The following is a 16064-nucleotide window of genomic DNA, read 5'->3' on the forward strand; positions in this document are numbered from 1 at the left end:
AGCACCCTCAGGTGAATAGCATCAGACCCCACTGATTTGAATTCATTCAAATTGGTCAGCAGATCTGACGTGTTCTTTACTTATCCTGATCTGCATCCCTTCCCCTTTACTGTCTCTGGTAACTTTGCTAGTCGTCTGATCGCTGAACCCCTCCTTTATGGTGTTGTAGCTATGCCACCGTAGCATAGACACTGTCTACAGTGACAGAAGGGGTTTTTCTGTTGCCGTAAGAACTCCACCTCCCCGAGCGGTGGTAGCTAGGACAACAGACACATTCTGCGATTGATCAAACTGCATTTACACCTGGGTTAAATTGGCATAGCTATGGCACTCAATTTTTTGCACCCCTGAGTGCCATAGTTATATCAACTTAACTTTTAAGTGTAGACCAGGCCATATATCAGTGGTTTTCAACCTGTGGTCCATAGATCTCTGGGAGACTGCAGACTGTCCAAGATTTCCAAAGGGGTCTGCACCTCCATTTGAAATATTTTAAGGGTCCGCAAACGAAAGGTTGAAAACCACTGCCATAGATAAACCAGCGATTTAAAAGTTGCCTTGAAATTTTGGAATAATTTTTGCATTTTTCATGCAAATATACATTGTAAGTAAAAAATTAGCACTCAAAGGACAGACCCAATGACCCAGCATCACACTTTCTACTGTCGGTTAGGAAGGCTATATGAAAACAGTGGAAGGTAAATGGTCACAGATAAAATAAATCAAACAAGGAGGACTTACAACATGTTCTGAAAATAGCCATAGTGTGGCTCAGAGGGGCATGTCTGAAGCTAAGAGAACAGGCAATTTCCTGTAAGAGTACAAAATCTTCATAATCAGCCAATGAATGGGTGAGTGTGTCTGTGCAGGCAATGACAGATTTCATCTTAATTTCCTCACAGCTCTTGGGAAATACCCTGGCCAAAAGATACACTACCGAAAATATTCAGTGAAGTTCATTCAAGATTTGGGTACATATCCTTTTGGCAGGCCAAGTTAAGGTGTGTGACCTAAACTTCAGTGATTTCTCTTTATTTATGAGAGTTCTTTTAAACTGCCTCTAAAAGAATTAATTTAACAGAGAAAAGCCTTAGAAGTGTGAAAGTTTCTTATTTTTTTAATTATTAAACACTTCATATTATCCAATTCTTAATTTTTTTTTAACAGTGCAATGCTTTAGAATTAAATCACAGAGTTGTACAACCAATAAATGACCTTGCAATTAAAACAATGTGTGATATTATAAGAAAAAGGACAAGGTGTTTACATGGAAAATAAACATACTGATGGTTTAAAAAAAAAGATAGCTTTTATCCACCATAAAAGGTTAAATCCATTTAGTTCCAGGTAGCCTCTCTTTAAAGGTGTATGAGACATTTTGGCTCGTTAGTGAAATACTGTTGAAAAAGTCAACAAATAAAATACTAAGTATCTGGAAACCAGTCCCTCTCTTTTCATCTATTGAGCCAAACAGAAAAAGTACATAACTGAAGTTCTCACAAAGGATAAATTGTGGATCAATTTAGATTTCAAATATTTTCAGTATCACACACACACACACACACCCCTAACTGACAACTGTAGAGCTTCAAAGGCAGTTCTTCAGGGCCGCATTTATAGTAAGAGTGCTAGCTGAAACAATTGAAGTTTCATTGATTTTTAAATATCTTATCTTTTCACCAGAGAATACACTTTAGGCAAAGTGCAGTTGTGATACTTCATTTTGTCCGTAGTTCATTGCAGATTCAAACTCTTTGAAGCTGACATGACCATCAGAATCCTGATCGACTTCCCTGTAAAAGAAAAGATATTATAGATATCTTATAGTCTGTATTATAATTCACCAATATCCTTCTGGAGTATTCCTACTGTGGTGTCACTAGAACTGCATAAAACCAAACCAAAACAAAAAACCTTACCTTTCTCAAAGTTCTTTTAAAAAAAGAGAGCAAGGCAGGTCTACACTAGAAATTTACATTGGCGCAGCTGACCAGTGCAGCTGGGCCACTGTAGCACATTTGGTGAAGACTCTTAAGCCGATAGGAGAGAGGTCTCCTGTTGGCTTAATAACTCCATGTCCGTGAGAGGTGGTAGCTATGTCAGCGGGAGAAGCTCTCTCGCCAACATAGATCTGTATACACCGGTGCTTAGGCTGGTATAACTATATTGCTCACGGTTGTGGATTATTCAAACCCCTAAGGGACGCAGATACTCCAAAGTAATTTTGTAGTGTAGACCAGAAACTTAGTACCATAATCCACATCAACAGAAGGCAAAATAAAGTCATAAAGAGAGTAATTTGCTCAAAGTTAGTGAAAGATCTGGAAATAGAACCCAAGCTCCTCACTTCCAGTCCAATGTTCTATCCACTGGATCACAGTGCTTCAGAGGAGCTATTACCTCAAAGCTCTGTGACAGGACATGCTGGCCAAACCCACATAGCCTTTATTGCACTGCAAACTCGTATGCAATTTACCTTTTGTAATGATCACTGTGACATCTTTAGCCTGATACCTAGCTCTTTACTGGACAAAGATAATGCTAACAAAAGGCCCACACTTGATCCTATGAAATACCCTAATGCAGGACTAATGTGAGACCAAAGAGGTTTCAACAAAAGGTCTTTTTTGCCACTCTCTCAGCTAATGTTAAGCTATGCCGAACTGGTACTTATTGATAAACTCTAATGGTAATCATATTGTGGCCCCAGCAGTTTTGCATTATTTAATCTTCAATTTGAAAAATGTACATTTATAAAGTTTCTAGTCTTTATAGTTACAAGGAAAACCCTCTAGATATAAATTTAGACAACTGTGTTTTCGTTTGTGCTTGACGCAACGGTTCTGAAGTGTACAAACTGCTCTTATTTATCTCAAAGGTGTTAACAGGTAAAGTATTAAAGGGTGGTAGCATAATTAATGTCAAACAGGATAGCTTTAAGGAAAATAGGTCTTGTCAAACAAACTTTATATATTTTGATGCAATTGCAAGTTTAATTGATAAAAGTTAATGTGTTAATGTAATATACCAAGACATCTGTAAGTCATTTGGAATAGTTCTGCATGAAACTCTGATTAAAAAAATTAGCACCACACAAAGTCCATATAGTCCATATTAAATGGATTAATTGCTATTCAATTTCTTTATCAAAGGTCTGGAAGTAAATATAAAATCATTGCTTGTAAAACTTGAAGATGACACCAAAAATTGGTAGAGTGATAAATAATGATGCAGACAAATTATACACACTAATCTGGATCACTTGGTAAACTGAGCCCATTCAAACAAAATGCCTCTTAATACAGCTAAATGCAAAGTTAACCACTAGGAACAACGAATGTATGTCACATTTATAAAATAGGGGACCGTATCCTGGGAAACAGTGATGCGGAAAAGGACTTAACGATCATGGTAGATAACCAAATGACTTGGAGTAGTCTACACTGCCCTGCAGTTCAGACTAAGGCGGTCTGAATAGCAGTGCTCACCAAAGTTCTGCACTGTAACTCCCTTGTGTGGATGCTGCAGGCATGAACTTAAAGGTCCCAAGATTGGACTACTGTAGTCTTTTAGCGCAAACCTTTGAGGTCATGCCCACAGCATCCACACAGGAAAGTTACAGTGCTTGACTTTGGTCTGCACTGCTATTCACACCTCCTTAATCTGAACTGTGCAGCAGTGTAGTAATTCCCATGAGTTCCCAGTGCAATGCTGTACCTAAGAGGGTGAATGTGATCCTTGGGGTATGTAAGCAGGGGAATATTAAGGAGAATTAGGGAAGTAGTATTATCTCTATCATTAATGAGATCATCACCAGAACACCATGTCCAATTCTGGTGTACACACTTCAAAAAAGATGTTGAAAAATTGGAAAGCATTCAGAAAAAAGCTACAAGAATGACGAGATCTGGAAAACATGCCTTATAGCAAGAGACTTAAAAAACACAGTTCATAAGAAGGTTAAAAGCTGACTTGATCATGGTCTACAAGTACCTACATGGGGAAGAGATTTCTGATAGACTAGCAATAAGTCATAATTTGTTAACAATAAGAATAATTAACTATTGGAATAATCTACCTAAGGACATGGTGGATTCTACATCACTTGAAGTCTTGAAATCAAAACTGGATCCCTTGCTATAATATATGCTGTAGTTCACACAGAAGTGATGGGGCTGATGCACTGTTAATGATTTCACTTCTGAACAACACTGAGGGTAGGCAGGGTTTGGGAATGTAAGGAGAGCTGGATTGCCCAGTACCACCAGTTCTTCCCATCTGTCTGACCCTTGTAAACAAGATACAGAAGACTATACTTGCTGATCAGTGCTTGCCTTTTATTATTACACTTCAGCATAGATATGCCTGATGCTGTTCAGACAAATAAGAGTGACTGGTATTTTACCCGAATGATCTTACAGTCTAAATGCTCCTCTCACTTCCCTAGTGGGCAAGAGGAGAATGTCCACTGCTACATCCTCTCAGAGGGTGTAGCTTATTTTTAAAAGATCATCTACTGAAGAATTTTTTAAAAATCTGCTTTGGTGATTATATTTGCTAGTTTGAATTCCAGTCATAATTAGCTAACTAAGATATCCAAACAAACAATACATCCAGACTGATATTTGTGAGCTGATGTCTAACAAACGAACAGTCTCTGATATTATTATGAGACATGAACCATCTAGTTCAATCAAGCCTCTACATTTTCTGCCAGAATCAATAACAGGTACACATTTTAGAATTTAGGGTCGAAATCCTTCATTTAAATCAATGGGAGTTTGCCATTGATTTCAATGGGGCCAGGATTTCATCCCAAATGTCTGACTATCTAAGTAGAGGGTGCAATTAGATGTTTACCCTCTATCATTTGTGCCCCTGATTGAAAGCAGTTTTTGAAAATTTGGTCCTAAAACTCTATGTGGCACATGCTCAATATCTCAAAAGCCACTAAAAGGCTCTTTTAAATCGAAGTTCATTATATGAACAATCTTTTAGCAGAGATCAGCAGCACATGTTGACTGATGAATGGTAAATAAGCCATGGGCTGGTTAAAATTAGTAAATTTAAGAAATACTATACTTAATTTAAAATGTGGATTTCTGAAAGCTCTGCAAAAGTAATGTGAAAACCAAAATTGTCTCAGAGTTAAATCTTCATCTTTATCCATTGGAGACAGATGGAATACTCACCTTTATGATTAAGAAAATAATGTGTTATAGTATATTGATCTAAAATAACTGCAGATCTCAGAGGTCACTATTCATTTAACTTTATTTAATAAAATATATGTAGATATTTCATGGTATGCAGTAGATAAGGCAGACTGTGTGATCTTTTACTTGAATTTTAGTAATAACAGTATCACAAGTTACTGACTGTGGAATATAAATTACCCTCTTATTAAATTAGCTAGTTGAAGACTCCTGAAACCACCTAAGTATTTTTTCTTGAGGAACTGGATTAGATAAATGGTACTTTTCTCTCAACAGGAATATTTTAACTGTAAATCTCAATAAGAAGTGTAAGTGAATAATCAACAAGAGTAATGTTTAATATATGTTGCCTCTTAAAATTTCCTATTTGTTAATCACTGAAATAGGGTACTTACTTAAAAAAAGTTATCCACACACTGAAAATATATTTTCATCCTTTCATTTGATAAATAACAATATTATGTATTGATCAGCCACTATATTTTCCTTTCCTTTGTCACCTTTAAAATACAGTTTATATAAGGCTAAATCTGGCACTTCTTACTCAGGCATAACACCCATTGAAGTTAGTGAGTGCAGAATTTGGCCCACAGCATCACAATATTTCTTCTTTTTATATTACAAATAAGCTTCATGTAACCATTACCTAGAAAATGGGCACTAAATCTGAGAATACAGTGATCCTGATTTATAGATCAACAATGTTTATTCACCATGTATATCTAAAAAGTGCAAAGGAATAGGTCATAATTTTTATATATGCTCCCAAGCTCGTGTTTCCCCCCACCAGCAGATTCAATGGCTGAGTTACATGGTGAGTTGGAAAGCTGAGTGATCATTCAGATCTATAATATTAAAAACAAAGATTAGTTAGTTGTACCACTGAAGGCATATGCTGTATTAATTTGAAGGATGAAGTTTTAATTGCAGAGAAAGAACACTCATGAGAAAAATGCAAATGTATCACATAAATAAAATTTAGAAAGCAAATAAAACATTAGGGAGGCACACGGTGTAAATTTGTAGTCCAAAGGGCTAGCTTGATTCTTAAAAAATCAATATAATTAATACATAATCTATAGATCAGGCAACAACTTTGAAGTTTTAATTTATTTCTCATTGAATTCCCCAGTGATGGTAGTTTACTGTGGTTATTGCTGCACTAGAAAATTGAGTATTTCCCTAAAAGTGACAAAAATGTTCACTGAGACAAGGTGGGTGAGTTAACGTCTTTTATTGGTCCATCTTCTGTTAGTGAAAGAGACAAGTTTCGAGCTGCACAGAGCTGACCTGGAGAAGAGCTTTGTGTACCTCAAAGTGTGTCTCTCTCACCAACAAAAGTGGGTCCATTAAAAGATATTACCTCACCCACCTTGTCTCTTTAATATCCTGGGACCAACACTGCTACAACAACACTACAAACAAAAATGTTTTCTTGGATTTCAAAATTTTCATTGTACTAAGATGACTTGTATTTAAATCTTGTGATATACCATTCTCAAATATAGTACCTAGAGAATTCAACACTATGTACAGTACTTAATGAGCTTACAACAATGAAAGTTTGATTTATTACTTTGGTGAGAAAAATGTTTTCCAAGCAGAAACATATAAGCTATGATCAAATACAAGATATTACACACAGGTACAGTAATCATGTCTGTTGGGAGGAGTTCTCCAAGCCCTTCTTGGGATCTGAGGATCATATTCTCAAAGGCCCTGCAACATGCCAACTATACTTCCAGAGTTAGCTGGAGGGGATGGTGTGAGCCATATGAGGTGCTCCTGTCATAGTTCAGGACAACTGCACCTCTACCCCCCTCTATGGTCCAGCAAAGGCACCCACTCAGACTTCTGGCTCCCCAGATGCCACCTTTCTTGGGCAGAGACATGTATCTCTCTACCTCTTGACTGCAGTATTTCAAGGCTGCACTGATCCCTGCCGACACTGTGAATTCCCAGCAAAGTCTGACTGACTAAGCTAGCCTGCTTTACCTTTCTCCTCAGAGACAATGTACACTGCAACTGACATAGGCTTGGTCTACACTACGGGGTTAGGTCAAATTTAGCTGCATTAGGTCAATTTAAAAATGACTGAGTCCACAAAACCAACCTCCTTCCGTCGACCTAAAGGGCTCTTAAAATCGACTTCTGTACTCCTCCCCAACGAGGGGAGTAGCGCTAAAATCGACCTTGCTGGGTCAAATTTGGGGTACTGTGGACACAAATCGACGGTATTGGCCTCTGGGAGCTATCCCAGAGTGCTCCATTGTGACAGCTCTGGACAGCACTTTGAACTCCGATGCACTAGCCTGGTACACAGGAAAAGCCCCAGGGACTTTTGAATTTTATTTCCCGTTTTTGGTCAGTGTGATAAACTCAGCAGCATAGGTGACCATGCAGTCCCCCCAGAATCGTAGAGTGTAGAATGTTTCTACGCTCCCCCTATCATCTCCATCCCTGAGGTTATCACAGATGAGAAGGCAAAAAACCCGCAATCATGGTGACACGTTTTCCAAGCTCATGCAGTCCTCCTGCACTGATAGGGCACAGCTTAATGCATGGAGGCATTCCATGGCAGAGGCCAGGAAAGAATTAAGTGAGCGCGAAGCGCGGAGGCAGGACATGATGCTGAGGCTAATGGGGGAGCAAACGGACATGATGAAGCATCTGTTGGAGCTGCAGGAAAGTCAACAAGAGCACAGACCCCTGCAGCATCCACTGTATAACCGCCTGCCCTCCTCCCCATGTTCCATACCCTCCTCACCCAGATGCCCAAGAACGCGGTGGGGGGGGGGAGGTCCAGGCACCCAGCCACTCCACTCCAGAGGAGGTCCAAGCAACAGAAGGCTGTCATTCAAACAGTTTGATTTTTAGTGTGGCCACAATAAGCAATGTGGCCTTGTGCTTCCCTCCTCCTCCATCCCACCTGGGCTACCTTGTCCGTTATTGCTTTTTTTTTTAATTAATAAAGAATGCATGGTTTCAAAACAATAGTTAGTTTATTTCGAAGGGGGGAGGGTGGTTGGCTTACACGGAATTAAAATCAACAAAGGGGGTGGACTTGCATCAAGGAGAAACACACACAACTCTCAAGCTGTAACCTGGCCAGGCATGAAACTGGTTTTCAAAGCCTCAATGATGTGCAGCGCGCCTACCTATGCTCTTCTAATCGTCCTGGTGTCTGGCTGCTCAAAATTGGATGCCAGGCAATTTGCCTCAACCTCCCACTCTGCCATAAACGTCTCCCCCTTACTCTCACAGATATTATGGAACACACAGCAAGCAGCAATAACAATGGGAATGTTGGTTGCACTGAGGTCTGACCAACAGCACCAGTGAGCTTTTCAACGTCCAAAGGCACATTCTACCACTATTCTGCACTTGCTAAGGCTATAGTTGAACTGTCCAGGCTTCATGAGCCATGGGAACAATGGGTAGGCTGGAGTAGGTGAGACCACGCGGTGCTGTCAGCTGGGAGAGCAGCCTGAGGCAGAAGCCTCCAGCTCGCAGGAGAGCAGAGTTGCAGCGGAAGCGGTGGAACCGTACACCATGGACGAGGCTGGCTAGCAGTCCTACTGCACTGTCTGCTGCGAAGGCACCCAGGAGCTGCTGCTGTGTAGCAATGCCAGCTGCTGCAGGTGCTTCTGTGTCGAATGCTTGGAGGTCCTGGTAGGGCAAGGTACCTTGGCCAAGGTAAAAGAGCAAGAGCCCTGGAGTTGTTACATGTGTCAATCACAGAAGTGCTATGGGGTGTTAGAGCGCCAACCGGACTGGAATGTACGGCTGCAAGACTTCTTCACCAGTGACAAAGGACAGGAATATGATGCACCTAAAATCTAAAAAGGCCTGCACATTTCCCAGAGTCACTACCCTTGATAACAGAATGTCAATGATTGCATTGGCTACTTGGATCACAGCAGCCCCCACAGTAGACTTGCCCACAACAGCAGTGGTGACGGTGAGCTGAGCAGGCTTCATGCTTGCTGTGGTATGGCATCTGCAAGGGTAACCCAGGAAAAAAGGCACGAAATGATTGTCTGCCGTTGCTTTCACGGAGGGAGGGGTGACTGATGACATGTACCCAAAACCACCCGGAACAATGTTCTTGCCCCATGAGGCATTGGGAGCTTAACCCAGAATTTCAATGGGTGGCGGAGACTTTGGGAACTGTGGGATAGTTACCTACAGTGCACCGCTCTGTAAGTTGATGCTAGCCATGGTAGTGAGGACGCACTCCACCGACTTAATGCGCTTAGTGTGGACATACGCAATGGACTGTGTACAATCGAATTCTAAAAATCAACTTCTATAAAATAGACCTAATTTCATAGTGTAGACATACCAATAGGAACTTACCAAATAGCTCTTTCTAAGCAAGCACATTTATTCTTAAATTGATAGCATTACAGAGGAAACATTAAAAACAATAAAACAAACAATAAAAGAACCTACACTCATGCTAATAAATTTATCGGAGATCACCCCCTGACTCTAACAAGGGCTCCGGCTGGTAAGCAGTCCTTCAAACCTAGGATTTTTTTCTGTGGTCACAAATTCATAACTGTTAACTCAAAATATGCATCCTCGTGAACTTGAGTGTGACTCATTTATCCAGTCTGGGTCTTTGAAGAGACTGTGAATTGGTAATCAGCTAGACAACTGATTTCTCTTCAAGGTGCAGCTTCAAAAGGATGGATCTGTAGGTGGGTAATTTGCATTCCCTTCTTCCCAAGGATTTCCTAGGAAACCTACTCAACTAACAGTTCATTCTTCTCTTAGGCCATTGTCTAAAAGAGTCCTTTGAAGCTCGTAACGCTTCTCAAGGTTGACATTAGCCATGTCTCCTAAACAAGTTACATACAATACCACAATAACAAACAAGCATTTGAATTTTTAACACAAAGAGCTCCTTAAATTTAAGGTTTAACTTAATTCAATAAGGATTGTCCAGGATATTGCAAGAAATTGCCATATAAGAGCTCCTACGAGACATCTGTGGGCTAAGTTAGCTCACATTTCCATACCTAGGTTTCTCCACCCCTTACATACAACTGGTTTAAGACATGCTAAGAGTACTAGTGGCTTTTCCTTGTCTGCTTTCCTTCATGAATCTTCAAACTTTGGGTTATTCCACATTTCTCCTCATCTACATGTGAGTTGTACTTAAAGACAGGCTGAGTGTTCTCTTTAAATAACTTTGGAACACTGTTGCCCTGCAGATGAAGAATTCTGTGGTTTCCTGAATTACCACGGTGGCACCTTAATTATAATGAGACACAGCAAGCCACTAAGCACTATCTGTATGTATGAAATGTGACTTGCATTGTTGTCCACAGTCTTCTCCCAAAAAGCTGCTCTGCTCTGAACATCTCTGGCACTTCCCTTTCCTTGCATCAACCACAAATATCCAAGGGAGTTATATTCCCATTAATATTTAGCTCTCTACCACATATATTCTATTAATTATTATTATTATTATTTATTTTTGTAATCGTAATGCCTAAGAGCTCTAGTTGACATTTTCCAAACCACACTTACCTAGTATGAGTAAATTACACTTAGCAAATATATTATGATCACCCTTGTCTTTCCCTTTCATTGTGTTCTACATCGACTTGTCACATTTTGTCTCTATTTAAATTGTAAGTACTTTGGACTAGGGATTATTTTTTATTCTGTATATGTTCAATAACCATTACAATGAGGACCCCAATCCTGAACTGTCTCTCCAGGAATTACTGTAGTACAAATAAAAAATACTAAACATAGTACAAGACAGTGTGTCCCTAGCCTCTGTTTGCCAAAAGCTTGAAACGGGCGACAGGGATGGATCACTTGATGATTACCTGTTCTGTTCATTCCCTCTGGGGCACCTGGCATTGGCCACTATCAGAAGATAGATCTTTGGTCAGACCCACTATGGCCATTCTTATGTCCATTCATGGCTGCTAAATGTTCATGGTTACTACTATTTCCTGATATGCCTGCTCCAATGGGAATTTCTTATGTGCTAGAAAAAAACACAGGAATTTCAACTGGAAAAAAATTGCCAAAGTGACATTTTCACATGGAAAAGTGTTTATGGAAACAATGAAAGGACAGAACATTTTCTTGAAATTGTAAAAAATGCCTCCTTGTTGAACACATAATTTGTAAAGTATTTCTTTTAATTAGACCATATAATTACAGAATGTAACTATAATTTATCATTTGAGCATACAGTAAATTATAGTGAGGGCATGTAGACTTGAGAATTTACAGTTCAAGTTGATAATAGATGCTTTGTACTATAAGAGTCTGGATAGCTTTGAATAACAAACTCACTAATTGACGCTTATTATTCAGAAAAATTGTAGCAACTACAAGGAACTGTGGAATTTGATCCTTATGTATATAACTTCACTGGCTACATTAACAGTAAAATTCTAACAGCCAGGCAGAGTTTTAAATTAAAAAGAATGTTTTAATTTTGTTTTATTGTTGATTGTTTGGTTCTGAATTTTTTTTTTATGAACTGTCAGAGGAATAATTCAAACTAGAGTCAGAACTTCCATCACATTAGAGCCAAAGCTGTCATACTGATTGAACAGTGAGAGTAAAAATTACACTTCATGCAAGGAGCCCCTGCTGGGGATGAAATGACCCATCAATTGAAGATTCAAGGATGACAGCTTCTCCAACAAGCTGACTTCTCTTCTGATTAACCAGCCGGCTCTTTCTAGTTCTAAGTGCTTGCTTCTTTGTTGATGGGATTCCTGCAGGGCTCCCACAGCAGTTTAGTTAGTAATGTGGATTTTCATTAATTTCTTTAGAGACGTAAGTGTTAGGAAAAACCACTCTGATACTTAGTAAACACAGAAAAAAAAGATTATTGTAGTTTTGTTGGCTAAAACAGGATGTATATTCTTGGCTTACTAACAGTTAAAAGTTCTATTTTGAGAGAGGGAGGTCTCAAGAAGGTATTTAAATTGTCATATCATCACCTTATCATCAAGGTATACAGGTACTTATCCTTGAGATAGCCTGGAGTGCTCTCCAGTTTGTTAAATGATATTTTTAAAGTAAGGATCAAATTATATACTATCTTAAAAGAGGATCATACAAGTGATTTATGTTATGCTTAATAAAATAAGAATTTTAAACTTAATCTGGAACTTTCCTCTTTTATCACGTGTTTAATTCATCCTGCCAATGTAACATTTTACAATGAACTTATTTTTCTTAGTTTTCTTTCAAACATTAAAATGTGAAAATATTTTATTTGAAGTCCGCAGCATATTTATTGCTACTATTAATGAATGTGTAAAGATTACATTAGCTGACAGAGTGAACAAGAACTGAATGGTATGGTACCTTTAGTCCAAGAGACTGGCAGTCACCTCTGAGCAAGGGGACAAAGCAAGACAGAAAAAAAGCCCTGTCCTCTTCCCATTTTGAATAACAGCAAAATTCTTCAGGACTTCAGTGGGAGCAGGAGCAGGAACAAACCTTTTGGTTACAGTTAATTGTAGGAAGGTTCTTAAGTTTATACAAACTGATCCTGAATCTTAAACTGTTTGAATTCAGTTTGGAGAGAGGGGTCTGTAGTTCATGATGATGCTTATTTAATAAGAACTGTTCTGCTCATTTTCAATATCACAGACTGTAATAAGATGGACAATAAGGATATTTTCATTTATTCTGTTTTGTTTTTAAGAAGAAAATAATTCAAAGATATCTTAAAACTGACAGACTCTTTATTTCCTCCTACTGTAGGCACAGGGATTCCATAACTATAGTTCTCTTCCTTCCTCCAAAGTTGGTCCATTAAATGGATTAAGAACTGGCTAACTGGCAGATTTCAAAGAGCAGTTGCCACTGGGGAATCATCGTCAAATGAGGGTCTTTCTAGGAGGGAAGGATTTCCTAGGAAACCTACTCAACTAACAGTTCATTCTTCTCTTAGGGCATTGTCTAAAAGAGTCCTTTGACGCTCGTAAGGCTTCCCAAGGTTGACATTAGTCATGTCTCCTAGGCAAGTTCCATACAATCCTGTATGCAATTCTGCAGCAGTGACGCCAATTTAGATACTTGCTGGGTGGGGGAGGGGGAGAATTCCAGTCCCTGCTCATCCCCCACCCCCTACAGGGAACCCGGGTCTCCCTTGGGCAGGGAGTCTCTCCTCTCTCTTATCCAACCAGTGCATGAACTAGTGCCACCAGAAGTTGAGTCCTTAGCATGTTCCCTTGTGCTCTGCTGTACAAGAACAGATTCTCTGTGTGCCAGGCTGCAAGACCATTTGGCCTGGCTGCCCCTCTGTCTGGATGAAGAGGAAGTCAGGCCAAATTTGAGTTGCACTGCAATGCTGTGCACCAGGTTGCAACACCACTCACTGAAAGTTGGCCCAGCCACCCCTCCATCTGTCTGAAGGGGCAGGTGGATCAAATTTCAGTGGTGTTGTGACCACACAGTCAGAGTGACATTCCAGATTGTTTCAGCAGCAGCCAGACTGATTTAGTACAGGACCACTGCTTAGAAGTGGTTGGGCGATCATATACACAGCCCCCTATTTGTCACATTGCTCTGACTGGCACCACTGTTCCGCAGGGATCAGTTGAGGCCTAAAAGCATTCAATACTTTTATCAGTGATACTGAAGTAAATGTAAAAATCGTTGCTGATAAAATTTGTTGATGACACAAAGATTAGTAGATTGGTAAATAATGATGAGGACTGAGCAGTCAAACAGAACAAATAAGTGTTTGGTAAGCAGGCTCTATTCAAACAAAATACATTTTACTTTAGCCACATTCAAAGTTATAAATATAGGATCAAGGAATGCAGGCCATACCTCCAGAATGGGGAACATGATCTCTCTACTTTTGACATCTATCCAGAAGCCAAGCCATAAGATGTAGGGAGGATGGGTTGAAAGACAAATTATCCTATTATTTTGGGATAGCAAGACTGAAATTATAGGTAATGTTCTTAGAGGACATATTTGCAATAGCATCAGTTCCAGGTATCAAAACTGCCTTGGCCAGGCACAAGCTATCAGGATGATTTTGGAACCATCTTGTCTGATCTTCCTGAGTATCCTGGGAAACAATGGATTTAGGGGTTAGGGATACATCAGTGCAGGAGACCATCAAATGAGAAATATGTCTGAAAGGAACTCTGGACTCTGACCTGTAACAAAAAGTCGGACACTTCTTGTTCCCATCTGTCACAAACAGATCAATTGACAAATGACCCCAATCCTTGAAGAGTGTCCAAATTACCGAGTTCTTGATTGTCCACTCATGATCCGTTGCAAAGTGTCTGCTTAAACTGTCTTCTAAAATGTTCTGCAGAATTGTGGAGACAACTGATGCTGAATGCATCAGTTCTATAACCAAACTCCCTCTTGACACAGCAGGGATGATCGTGCCCTTTACTGCCTATTTATATAGAACGTGGCAATTGTGTTGTCCATCAAGAACTGACAGCTAGTCCCTGAAGCACAAGTAAGAATTCGACACAAGCCTTGTCCATGGCTCTGAGCTCCAACACATTTATATGTAAGTGAGTCTCCTCACCAGTCCATTTGCCCTGTGCTCGATGGTGGTCTACATGTGTTCCTCAAGCCAGTTGTGATGGAATGGTTAATAAAGTTCCGATTGGGAGGGATGGTGAAAAAGGTACACCATTGCACACCTTGTTGGGGTCTTTCCACCAATCCAGTGAGGAGAGAATAGCTTATGGAATCTGCAGAGGCATACCTAAATTGGGTCTGCATGGTACATACAGTGATTTTTCGTCAACCCCACATTTAGTGTAGGTGTAGTCTATAATGCTACGTGACAAAACTGCAGGAGGCCATGTGTCCAAGTAGATTTAAGCAAGTCTATACCATATCTGTGGATTTAAATGAAGCTGCATGACAAGCATGGACATGGTTTTGTATCTGTCCCAAGTTAGATAATACTTTGGCTGTCTTGGAGCATACTACCACTACTAATTCTAATTGATGAATTAGAGTTAAAATAGACTTTTCTTTGTGATTTTAGGCTGAGGCATATGAAAAGTTGAAGGATTTGATGGAGCTTCATGCATAGTGCTGAGAACCTTCCTCTGACCAACCAGTCATCCAGGTATAGATAACTTGCTATACCTTGTCTTCCTGGATATACAGCTAATACTGCTAAGACCTTGGCGATCACCCTCAGTACAGTAGAGAGACTGCAGAGCAGAACTTTGTACTGATAATGCTATTGTTCCACTAGAATCCTTAAATATTTATTTTGTGTCAGGTGTATGGCAATATGGAAATAAACAGGCAGAGAGCTGCAAACCCGTAGTCTGGATCTAGATATGGCATTATGGAGGCAAATGTGAACATTCTTAATTTGACTTGGTCAATAAAGGTATTGAGTACTCTCAAATCCAGAACTAGCCACCATTCTCCCTTCTTTCTAAATATGAAGAAATAATGTGAATAGAAAGCTTTCCTTCTGTGTTACAGTGGAACCTCTTCTATGGCTTTAAAAGAGGAAAATGATTCCAATTTCTGTTGTAGCAGTCTCTTGAGAAAGGGGTTCCTGAATAGGGACCAGTTGTGGGATGTATGTGTAAGGGATCGGGCAGTATGGATCTGTATGAAATAACCTGCTAAAATAACGTTCCTCATCTAGCGGTCCATTGCTATGGAGTTCCATGAAGTAGTAGAGGCTTTTCCAAAGGGAGGGGAAGAAAGGACTAGATCTGTCATTGTGGTTAAATTGTGACTCTCAACCAACCCATCAAAATGATTGTTTGATTGTGTCTGTGAGGTAGGATATAGCTATAATTGTCGCACCATGTCTCTTCTTCCGGTAGCACTGTCTTT

The 16064-nt window shown here is 39.7% G+C and overlaps 1 protein-coding gene across 2 annotated transcripts in view; it reads right to left on the bottom strand.

Annotated features, from left to right (window-relative positions):
* Positions 1 to 1170: 1170 nt before the first annotated feature.
* Positions 1171 to 16064, bottom strand: part of EFCAB11 (EF-hand calcium binding domain 11) — a 117726-nt gene continuing 102832 nt past the window's right edge. The window contains exon 7 of one of the 2 annotated variants that reach the window (XM_084631330.1): positions 1171 to 1793. In XM_084631330.1, the coding sequence (XP_084487456.1) occupies positions 1773 to 1793 (21 nt within the window). In that variant the 3' untranslated portion in view covers positions 1171 to 1772. The remainder of the gene's footprint in view (positions 1794 to 16064) is intronic. The other variant, XM_084631329.1, reaches the window with a different exon arrangement.

The sequence above is a fragment of the Lepidochelys olivacea genome (assembly GCF_965140295.1).
Source record: "Lepidochelys olivacea isolate rLepOli2 genome assembly, chromosome: 6".
Lineage (NCBI taxonomy): Eukaryota > Metazoa > Chordata > Testudines > Cheloniidae > Lepidochelys > Lepidochelys olivacea.